Source organism: Nipponia nippon, unplaced genomic scaffold, assembly GCF_047370975.1.
Source record: "Nipponia nippon isolate SJK-2023a ecotype South Korea unplaced genomic scaffold, ASM4737097v1 scaffold_5, whole genome shotgun sequence".
Classification (NCBI taxonomy): domain Eukaryota; kingdom Metazoa; phylum Chordata; class Aves; order Pelecaniformes; family Threskiornithidae; genus Nipponia; species Nipponia nippon.
The window spans coordinates 39,885,687-39,897,773 of NW_028262369.1; the positions used below are offsets into that span (position 1 = coordinate 39,885,687).

The window sequence follows — 12,087 nt, forward strand, 5'->3', positions numbered from 1 at the left end:
TCAAAGACAGCTTTGCATATGTGGACACTCGCTACTTTGGAAAGCAGGCAGATGGGGCTCATACCCTCTAGCAAGTGGGTGTTGCCAACAGTCCTAGTGGACTTTCCAGGTTTTGTGTGTCTAATTGCTCCTGTATATCACAGTATCACTGACACAACACAGTCCAAATCTCTTATTTAAAATAAAACATTATTCTCAGCTCAGCAAGCCTCATTCTGAATAGCTGACCTTGCTCACACTGCTGCTCTTGAAGGAATGGGTTGTTTGAATTCTGTCATCTGGGAAACACTGTCTTACCAGCTTTCAAATGGCACCTATTTACACAGGGAATTAGTTACGGATTTCATATCAGATCCACCCTGCTTGATGAGGGGTCTGGGAATTTTGCCTGAGAAAGAGGTGTGAGATAATTCTCTGCTCTGAACAGTTTGGTCCTTCAGTTGCTTGGATACATCCCCATTGCATTACCTAATTCTCGCCATGGCTTTCTCATGGATGCTTTATTTTTTACTCACCTGATCTAAAGTTGTTTGAGACACAGAATATTCTTCAATATGTAAGTTTTCCTTATTGGAGAGTATTAACCGAAAAATCTTAGCCAGAGAGGAGGAGCAAATCTGATACTGCAGCATGTTGTAGTGTTTCTCCCTCTGTAAACTCCCTGGGAAGTTCACACGTATGAACTGCTCAGCAGGAGTAGGATCTGGAGGCAGCCCAGACTTTGGAGCTTTGATTTTCAGAGTGACAATGTAGCCATCTCCAAACCTGGGAAGCACATGTAGATTTGGGAATTGGATGAAGAGATGGTTTCATTATTCAGGAAGGAAAGTCATTTTCAGCAGCTATGAAAACAGTAACAATATCTGAAAGATAATACATAAGATCTAGCTTTGTAAGAAGCTCTGTATTTGCCCTGCAGAAGTGGTGTGTAGCATAACAGAGTTGAAATGAGGTCTGCTCAAATTGCCTAGGATACCAGAGTGGCACCCAGAAATGGGTCTGTTTAAACAACAGCTCTTAAGATTGGATTGCTGTATTAAGAACAGTACGTCACATACACTAAGTTTTCACATTAAAAAACACCATAAAAGTATTCTACTTACTTGTATTTTAGCTGCTGAATTGTGCCCAGGCATTTGAAGGTACCTTTCACCATGATGGCTAAACGAGTACAGAGGGCTTCACATTCTTCCATACTTTCAAAACAGAGAACAGATATTTGAGATAAAAGCCAGCAGATGAACTTCTGCTACTCTGGGATTCTGAATTCTAACTCTTTTTACCTGTGTGAGGTTAGAACCACAGCTCGCCCATCTCTGAGCACGCTGACAATGGAGTCCCACAGGAGGCGCCGGGACTGAGGGTCCATTCCGGTAGTCGGTTCATCCTGTAAGGGAAACGTTAAGACAATCAGAGTCAGAGAAGCATATAAGAAAAAGAAAATCCATTTAGAATCAAGTCATTGTGTGTTTGGGCTTTAGCATATAGTTGCTTCCCCACTGAAATCTGTGCCTTGAGAAAGCACGTGCACCTTGAGAAGCATATGAGTGAATGGGTACTAATGTACTTCTTGGCACAAAACAGTAAGGAAACAAGTACAAGCAACTGCAGGTAAGAATATAACACTGTCTGTGTAGGGCACAGCTACAGGGAAGGGAATGCAGTGACCATTACGACAAAGGCAGTCCCCAGTCTAGTATCTTAGATATCAAAAATGTAAGCATTTGTGATATCCCATTATAACAACATTTAGGATCCAAAACAGAAATAAATGGAAAGAGACTCATGCAGTAGCAGCTACATCAAATTTTTTCAAGTTTGGCTCACATGTTTTGATGGACATTAGAGATGTAGGTCAATATACTGGAGAAACAAAGAAAAGAATCTTATATCTATATACTAGCTCTAAGACAGAGATGGACACTTTGAATAAAATCGTCCTTTTCTGGGGCAACAACTCTTGTAAGAGGAAAGTGAGTTCTCCCCAGGTAACCTTCTTTCTTACATAAACCTATAGGACATTTCTCAACCCAAGAAGCTAGTGAAGTCACCCTGATTTACACCAGCTAAGGATCTGGTCCTGCATAAATCAGTTAACCCAGTTAGTAACAAAAATTTTTTTAAAATCTTGGAGAAAAAAGATTTCATTCAACATTTTGTCTTAAGAAACTATGAGAAAACATTTTATCTGTCTGTTTACTACATACAGGCAGAATACACGTAAAGCCGTATTAAATGGCACAAGGAACCATGCTATTAAAATGTTACTAAAATGTTTCTTTGTAGCCTACAAATTAAGGTGGTACAGTATAATCTAAATAAAGAATTTTTGTAGTAATTGCATTAGAATTTCCCTTGAGATATGCAATTATCTGGTAACTTATGTTATTTGATGAGAACCACATTTCAGCATTTGTGTAGTTTAGTCTAAATTTGTATAATTTATTCCAAAGATATTAAAGGCTGCAAAAGGGTAGCTATCTTCCTCTGTTCTGCTGGATAAAGCAGCAAGGTATATGTCGTAAGATCATCTTTTACATGAGCGGTTATACTCTGACAAGAAAAGGCAGACTGAAACCAAACATGGATTTAAATTCACATTTGTCTGGATTATACTTGATCTTAAACCATTCTTTGTTGAAGACCTTTCTTTCATAATCACTTTCATTCATAATCACTTGGGGTCCATTGAAAACATAGTTATGCGTCCCAGTCTATCCCTGAAATTAAAGAACTCAGAATTACATGGAAGTAGATGTAAGTTGAGGGCAGAAAGGAGCTTGCAAGGACTGTCACAGATGTTCCTATAACTCTTTAGCATGTAGTTTTATGAGATGTTATATTGAACTATTACAGAGCTATGTTACCATGACACTTACTAGCAAGACGAGCGATGGGCAGCCTATTAGTGCAATGGCAGTGGAGAGCTTGCGCTTGTTGCCACCACTGTAGGTACCAGCCAGGTGGTCTGCATACATAGGAAGTCCCAGCTTCTGGATGCCCCATTCAGCAACCTACGAGAAAGACCATCTTTTTTACATAGCAGCTAATGCAAAACAGACGGGATTGCTGATACATCCCTCTTCTGGCAGAGACATGGCAATACCCTAGGTTTTAGCACATTCATTTTAGAACTGGAGCAGGGGAGTCCAAAAAATTTATGATGATGAGGGGAATTCTAACACTTGAGGGAAAGCCATAAACCAGCCTCAGCTGTAGACTTCCTATCTGTGCAAGAATTTAAATTATTTTCTTCTGGAACCTTCTTTATGTTTTCTTTCTTATACATAAACAACTTTAAAGACAAGAACAAAACAGCAACCAGTGCAGTTCTGAGTCATAGCAATTGCATCTTTAGCCTTCCACAGTTGGCACCACAGTTTTGCAAGTACCATTAATACCATTTGACAGTGTAGTCTTCTACTTAACTGTCCAAATGACAGGAACCACTCCCAGGACTTCAACACACAGAATGGCAAGCCCACTTTGGAAATTCTGGCCCTTGGCACATCATGAACTCAGTTAATCTTTACAAATACTCACTGTAACTATGTATAACTCAAAAGCAAGAATGCTTTACCCTCTCGATTTCCTCTGCTGGAACCCCCCGCAGGCGTGCATATAAGTAGAGATGTTCTCGTCCTGTGAGCAAGTCATCAATGGCATCAAACTGAGGGCAGTATCCCATGTTTTGATGGACATTAGAAATGTGGGTCAATATACTGGAGAAACAAAGAAAAGAATCTTATATCCATAATACTAGCTCTAAGATGGAGATGGACACTTTGAATAAAATCTTCCTTTTCTGGGGTAACAGCTCTTTTAAGAGGAGAATGAATTGTTCTTGATACAACATCCTACTAAAATACCTGTCTGTACAGAATAGCAAGGGATATATTCTCATCTAAGTCAGCTCAGTCCTGCTTAAGAGCATAAGCCCATTTCCCCTCACCCATTTTCCTGTTTCAGTATAGGCTAACTTAATGAGAAGTTCTTTGAACAGCTACTCAGGTCATATTTTTTGCAAATGGTGTTTATTTCTAGAAGAAAAAACATCAGTCAATTTCATCTCAGAGTGTGGTCACTGGGAACAGACAGGCAAGACACAAGGCCAACACTTCCTTGGTAGTAATAGTAGTAGAAGTACAGATTCACAGAATGGTTGAGGTTGGAAGGGGGGCCCTGGACGTCGCCTTGTCCACCCACCCTGCTCAAGCAGGGTCACCTAGAGCAGGTTGCCCAGGACCATGTCCTAGCAGCAAAATAGCTATTGTTCAAATGACATCAGTGGACAAAGAATCAAATCCCAACTACACCTAACAAACGAACACACACAACCTGGAACTAAACTAACATAAGTGAATACCAGATCACACTGTATTAACTTATGACATTATGCCAGCACTGTGTAAACAAAGATGCTAGAAACAGCCAGAGAGAAGTCCCAAGGCTCAGATCAAAGTACCCTGCTGGACTGGTTATCTTGTGTTTGCGGCTCTTGCCATTAGATCCAATTGCCTTGCCCCACTGTTAGCATTACTGTAACATACCCACAGATTTTACTACAGAGTGTTGAAAGTGTAAAGTGCCATTGTGTGTCAGGTGTGGTCTGTCTCAGTGCCATAAAACTGGAAAAGAGCTGCTGGGTCATTGAGACTATGATCTGGGCAGTTCTACCCCAGTAAATGGACTGTCACAGGTTTTTTTTAAAGTTCTTACCTATTGCCAGCCACTACAGCGTCTCCAGATGTCACATCAGTATCTCCAGTCAGCATTTTGAATGTTGTTGTTTTGCCAGCACCATTCACTCCCAAAAGACCAAAGCACTAAATTACAAAATTTATCACGTTCTTTAGTATTTCCAACTTGCAAATCAGCAGAGGCATGAAATCTGAACTGATCCATTCAATGTAATCTAGTGTTATTGAACAACCTACCTCTCCAGGACGGATGCCAACACAGAGTCTGTCCACTGCAGGCTTGTGCCTACCTGCATAAATCTAAGTTGACAGAAAAAAAAAAAAAAGAAAATTCCCATTTCAAGACATCTACAGGAAAAAAATCTTCAGAATTTTTTAGTGTAATGTTATTGGGATGAGGCAACTTTAGAATCAAGACAGGAGTAAATAAAAAATTAGAAAGAACGAGTAAGCTTTCTACAAACTCAGATATCTCGTTACATTAAATAAATTCGTAATGACCCCTAAAAATAGCAGTTTTTCTGCCTGCAGCCTGTCCTGGTTTCAGCTGGGATAGAGTTACTTTTCTTCCTGGTAGCTGGTATAGTGCTGTGTTTTGGATTTAGGATGAGAATAATGTTGATAACACACTGATGTTTTAGTTGTTGCTAAGTAGTGCTTACACTAAGTCAAGGACTTTTCAGCTTCCCATGCTCTGCCAGGTGCACAAGAAGCTGGGAGGGGGCACAGCCAGGACAGCTGACCCAGCCTGGCCAAAGAGCTCTTCCATACCGTATGGCGTCATGCCCAGTATATAAACTGAGGGGATTTGGCCGGGGGACAGCAATCGCTGCTTGAGGACAGGCTGGGCATCAGTCAGCAGGTGGTGAGCAATTGCATTGTGCATCACTTGTTTTATACATTCTTTTATCATTATTATTTTTTTCTTCTGCTGTCCTATTAAACTGTCTTTATCTCAGCTCATGGGTTTTACTTTTTTTTTTTATTCGCTCCCCCATCCCACTGGGAGGGGGAGGGTGAGCAAGCAGCTGTGTGGTGCTTAGTTGCTGACTGGGATTAAACCATGACACAGCCTTTTACTTCATATCTTTAGCACTAGGAGACAGACCTGATGCTTTGCTGAGACAAAGTATCTCTGACACATCAAACCAAAGTGGAACAATACAGCAAGATAATCTGAAGAATGATACTCCAGTTCTCTATTCATGAGATAGCAGTGTGTGTAATCTTTGTATTTCTGTAGCTGAAGCTTGCATGCATTCTGATAGCATAACTCAGATGCCTTCAATATCTGGAAAGAAGATAAATTAGCAGTAACTATAGCCCTCAATGTGAAAGCAACCAAATAGTTAACTTGAGATTCAAACTCCTATGGAAAAAACAGCATTGTAGAAGAAAAGACTAGTAGTAGAAATGGACACTCAATAGATAACAGTCCTGTCAGACGATGTGAGGTAAAAAACACCCCTTAAGCAGGGAGGGTTGCGCTGTCCTTGCTGGACTTCCCTGAGGTTTGTTTTCTAATCAAAGGAAACAGCCAAATAACATGTCAAGCCTTGACTTCTAAAATGTTTGTTATTTTCTAAGGCACAAGGTTGATTTTGAAAACAATACCATTTGAATCCGCAGCTGAAATACATTCTGAAAGAATAAATTTACACTAGACCCATTTGTTTCATTCTTCTCAAAATATTACCTTGGTCAGTTCTTGTAATTCTAAGATATCTGTTTTGTTCCCTCCACTCATAATTCTTTTTCTTTCTTCTGCAACATCCTCATCTTCACCAATAATAGGTGACATGACAGGCTCAGCAAACCTGGAAAAACCCAAAAGATTGATTGCACAATGAGTTGCCCTGGATGCAGTTAGAATAACAGTGTGAAACAATGGCTAATCAATTGTCAAAAACGTGACTGGTGGAAACAGGGGGGTTGAAACTTCACAATGTGACATTGGGTGGAGCATTCATGCTGTTGGGAGAATCCCTGACATTTGGAAGTTAATTTCTTAATACTAAAAAGGGCTTGCTTAAAAGAGCTTGCCTTGTCAGTCACTGGTATGACATAACCTGCCCCTCAGCCACAGCTTTCGTTGTTTGGCTGCTCTTCAGTAGCTAATGATAGTCCTTCTACAGATCTTTTGAATAGACCCTCCTGTAAGATAATATTTTCATAATTGTACCAATTAGTACTCTTGTTGGCAATCTCGAACAGGAGTGAATGACCCAGTCACACCTGGAAGGTAGCTGCTTTCATTGAGACAGAGGCACATTTGCAAAGCAGAGAGGGGAAGCTTGCATAGTGTCCAGGCTGCAACTGTCCTGTGCAACGAACTAGAATTCCTGTCTTGGGATGTCAGGCTAGTACCTCATGCCAGTACTGATGACACTACAAACTTTCCAAGACATTTTATAATCTCACTATTACAGTGTCTTAATCTAAAAATAATTTACATTAAAGTCTTAATTCAAGAAAACTCATTTCTTTAATAATATATTCTTAAATCCTGTTAAGATAATGCACATTTGTAAATGCTTTCTTGAAGCAGGATATCAACAAATTAAGATGAAATCAGGTAAGTAAACAGGAAAAAAAAAAGCTGAAAAATTCAGAGAAAAACAAAAAAGAGGGACATCAAGAATAACAAAGACACCCTGTTATAAAGGAACATTAATACAAGCTTTCAGACATACCATCTTGTGGAGAACAAACGGTGATGCATAAGGAGATTCAGAATGAAGAATACAATCCCTTGAACAGCCATGGCAACCAGGTTCTTTCCAACAAAGTCCCACTGAAAAGGATTAGAAACATGCTCCTCACCTTTGGAGAAAGAGCACCAGAAAGCAAGGTGAAATACTGCTGAAACAAAACATTGCTCCTCAGAACAACAGGCATAATCATAATGGTTTAGGATGAAAATCTCTACTCTATGTAGTCATGATCAGGCAATGTCTCCATTTTCCAGTGTCATAAAGATTCTTAAGAAAACACACTCCAAGCTCAGCTGCTGCATGAGAGCAAAAAATGAATATAAGCTCTCTGAATATGCACTAATTTGGATATCATAACATGAAATTTGCATGGATTATGTGAAAGACATACATTTTCTGAATAACAACAGATGAGTTCTGCTATGTGACTATTCTTTTAATAAGAAGTTGTCTGATATCAAAGACAGCCACATCCCAAGAGGATGTGTTTGAGGAACAGCAGCCACTTTAGCATTAACATGAGGGCTGCCGAAGTATTCAAATGAAATGAAATAATATATCCTACTGTAATGATCTAAGGACTTCAGGACAAATGATAAAAAGACACCAGAGTCTGGCACTGAACAAATGGGTTCATTTCCAATACAGACTACTGGTTGGGCTGTCGAGTTCTGGCAGCTGTATCAGAAGCTGTGATACCTTCAGAGAGGTTGAACTTTCATCCTTCTCATCCATCTGATGATGTGAAAGGGGAGAATTTCAGAAACAGTCACTAATTTTCCAAGATAACACTTCCAACCATCTCATCCAAGGTGAGGACATGTGACACTGATATAACTTGTTGTTTATTGGCTCTTACTTACCAAACCTGGCATATACTTCAGTCACAGCTTGGTTCATGGCCAAGTCAATGAGTCCACGGCCCAGGCAAAAATGTGGGAAGACAATCAGCACATTTTTCAATGTTTTATTAAACTTCAGCAAAGACTATAAGAAACAGAAACAACATAATAAGCAGTTGAAACCAGACTTCTTTAAGAAAACATAGCAACATGAGTGAAAAGTTCTTTGTCACATCAGAGAAACTGGATGTTCTGTGTTCCTACAACAGAGGAAACAGAGTATTTATCAAGTTACACCTGAAGCATCTGCAACCTAGAATGCAGCACACCAGAATGCTGGCATACACCACACCAGACAAGGTGCTTGTGAAAAACTGTCAATGGGGAGAGAAATTAAACTTTGTAATGAAGTATTTCTCTATGTAGCAGAGGTAACCTGTAATTCTGGTGTCAGCTATTATAAACAGCAACTGTAAGCAACAACAAAGAGTGGTATTTTTCTGTCGTAGCATCTTTATTTATAGCTGGAATATTTCCATAATTGGGACTGCCACAATATTGAAAAGTACCAGTGTCTGGGCATAACTACACAGTAGACTTTGGTGCAGTGAGGAAATACCCAAAACAGTGTAAGTGCCAGTAGCAGTCTGGCTACAGCTGCACCAACACTGAATCCAGAGAAGGGCAGGTTTCCCTCTGGAAACACAGTGTCTACAACAGAGACATATTCTCGAAGATAACAATACTGCCTGCTGTCCCTCCCACAGGCTGAATGGCACTAGACTGAACCCTGCGATATCAAGAAGCACGGCTGAGAATGCAGGAACACCAGGGACAGAAAGTATTTTAACGTTGGCCCTTGAAACCATGAACTGAACCAAGATCTGTTTCTCCTTCCTGGCAAACAACAATGCTTGATCAGCACATGGTGTTTGAAAATGCACTGTCAGTAATGATAGCTAATTGGATTGCCATCAGATGTAGAAAGGGTGTCCGTCTCAGTGGCCAGAGTATCACCAGCTGTAGAGGTGGCAGTAGTAGTGCATACAAGCCAACAGTGTTTTATAAACTGATGTCTTAGCCTTTCTAAGAGCTAATTTTGGCACTTACGGTATTCTGTCTATTCTTGTACTTTCTGTCACCTTCCTGGTGGTGTTAAACCATTTTTTGGAAATTCTCAAAATGCTGCTATAAGCAGAACATCTCTTCTAACACAATGACTGGCAGGAGTAAGTATCTTTCCTTACTTAATGGTGACTCTGTGACTTTCTACCATCTACCTCTTCCTGTACAACTCAAGCTGCAGAAGCAAGCACAAAGCGCCATGTCCCCTCCTCCCCAACTGTGAAAGCATACAGAAGTTTGCTCATAGGGATGAAAAACACTTCATGTCATTCCTTGTATGTGTAGCCCAACATACCAATTGCCCTGAGTTACTTCTCTGGGTTATTCTGCTCACCTGTCCCTGCCGTTACTCAGCAAGTTCCCCACTCATTTACTGCCAGAAAAAATGGCAAGGTAGAGAAAGACAATTACTGTTAGAGATGGTTATACTTGGACACTCTTTGCACAGCTCTTTAAAACCAGGTGTTAACAAAAACATTACTTACCGGGTTATTTTCAAATAACTCCAGGATGAATGTAATGGCACTGCTGTTGATGCCCACAAAGAGATTAATACAAGACAATGCAACATAAGCAGTGCTAGGGACACTGAAGAAAGAAGAAGCAGGGTACATCATGGGAATTACTGCCCATCTGCATGCAAAAGATGATAGAAAAACTGTGACAACAGCTTCTCAGTATTCTCATGTCAGTTGGCCTAATGAAAACACAAAGTTGAGCTTTCTTCTCATCCCAAGTGTAATAAAATGGTGTAATCAATCAGAGATGTCACTACAGTATTCTGTCCCTGGTTACTAGATAAAAAGTTTTTTTCTGCTTAGCCTTTTGTGCTGTTTAAATGCAGGGCAATAGAAACCACTAAAATCGAGAAAACTTAATACTAGCAAGGTTATTATCACGCCAGGTATCCTTGCACATCTCACTGGATTGTACACCAGGAGAGAGAAACAAAGAAATGTTAGATAAAGCAAATACAATGTACTGCTTTGCTAGACACTCCTCAGCCTTTGGAACTGTCCAAAGAAATTAGAAACCTTGCAAATTTTGATATTCTTTTCTAATTCCTCTACCATTGTTTTTTACTCCTGATTTGGAGCTTCCTGTGCCATGATTTCTGGAACACAGCAAATGCACATGCAGCAGCACAAGAGGAGTATTCCTCTGGAATAAACTTACAATGCTTAGCAACAATCAGTCTGACTAGGAAAAAGTCAGTAACAACAACCTGAATTCCTTAACAGGACAATACGCGTGGTCAGAAAGAATCCTCCTAAGTTTCTCATTGTGACTGCAGCTGGGCACAAGGGCTAATACATGATGCTATGAATTTACCTTCCTTTGTTTTTTTTATTTTGAGTAGCAAATTATTATTGAAGTGACTACCATGTGATTATATATTTTTTTTTAATTTCATGTTGGTAGATGCTTTAAAATATGCAAAGATGCTTTAAAATATGCAAAGACATTTTAAATGTCCATCCACACAGCCATGAATTACTGTATTTTAAAAGAATATAGAGCCACAGATAACTTATTAAAGATAACATTATTGCACTTTAAAAAGACATAATGAAAAATTAAAACAAATTAATATTCTGATAGCATTTTTTAACATTGGGTATTTTATAGAGATTAAATGATGATGATGGTTTCATTTTCTCAGGATTTTCATTCAAAAGAACACAAAAACTTCAGAAAATTAAGGGTAGTCTGCCCAGAAAAGAACTGTTCCCTCTTAGGTGTAATTTGTGACACACATAGGAGGATGCGAAAAGCTTAATTTCTTTCTTTAACTCTAGAAATAAATCTGATCGATCATTTTGTCTAGACCATGTCAGCTGCAAGGCTATCAGGAATATGATTTTATAGATAAAAATACATGATCACTAATTAAATGAGAGAAAGTGAATTTCAGTCAGCCTTATAAAATGCTATTTTGCCAATACAAATACTCATTTGAAGTTAAAAAAAAAGTGTTAAAGACTCAGTACTCTTTGCTCTTGAGTTGCTGAAAGTTATTTTAGTATTAGCTGTCAATGAGGCAAATGAAGAACCACTAAATTCCTACACAACATACATATCAGAAAGCAGCAAACTGAACAAATATTTTTTCCTGTAAGGATCACATTTAATGCTTAAAAATGTAAGGCAGTGATGAAAAAAATCTCCTTTACAGCATGTGGCCAGACAGAGTGTGTCAATATCCTGGAGCAGGGACAGAATCTAGTTCTAGCCTGTATTGTACCCACTCAGTTTTATTCTTTAAAGCTGGATTTCACAAAGTACTGAGCTCAATAACATGAAGTCATTTCCATGTGAAATACAGGGCCCCACGTGCAGGAACAACCTTGAACACTCACCCGTACAGAAGCAGCAAGGCAACAAGCACAGGGAGATTAGTTGGAGAAGTGTATGCTTTCTTGTTGAATCCAGCAAATATAACCACAACCATTCCAGCACTCAGTGCATAATTCACCTGCCACATCACAGAGTGAAGATCAGTGTGTAAGACCTGAGAAGATCTGCAAACATATCCAGATCCTACACATTATTCTAAAAGGATTTTTTTATTGAGGAACACTGGAATGTATGAGCTAGACTAGTCACACTCAAGCTTTTGGATCAATGGGTCCCTGGCAGCACTCAACATTTTTCTGAGACATCTTTTATCAGACTGTTCATCAAAAATACAGCGTATATTGTTGT

At 39.3% G+C, this 12,087-nt stretch overlaps 1 protein-coding gene across 1 annotated transcript in view; it reads right to left on the reverse strand.

Moving 5' to 3' along the window:
- ABCA4 (ATP binding cassette subfamily A member 4) overlaps positions 1-12,087 on the reverse strand; it is a 74,370-nt gene that overhangs the window by 505 nt on the left and 61,778 nt on the right. The window contains exons 37-48 of the mRNA XM_087730938.1: positions 11,742-11,857; positions 9,867-10,014; positions 8,278-8,401; positions 7,394-7,523; positions 6,397-6,517; positions 4,938-5,000; positions 4,720-4,826; positions 3,581-3,722; positions 2,880-3,014; positions 1,284-1,387; positions 1,104-1,196; positions 516-765 (exon numbers count right to left, since the gene is read on the reverse strand). Of these exons, the coding sequence (XP_087587064.1) occupies positions 516-765; positions 1,104-1,196; positions 1,284-1,387; positions 2,880-3,014; positions 3,581-3,722; positions 4,720-4,826; positions 4,938-5,000; positions 6,397-6,517; positions 7,394-7,523; positions 8,278-8,401; positions 9,867-10,014; positions 11,742-11,857 (1,533 nt within the window). The remainder of the gene's footprint in view (positions 1-515; positions 766-1,103; positions 1,197-1,283; positions 1,388-2,879; positions 3,015-3,580; positions 3,723-4,719; positions 4,827-4,937; positions 5,001-6,396; positions 6,518-7,393; positions 7,524-8,277; positions 8,402-9,866; positions 10,015-11,741; positions 11,858-12,087) is intronic.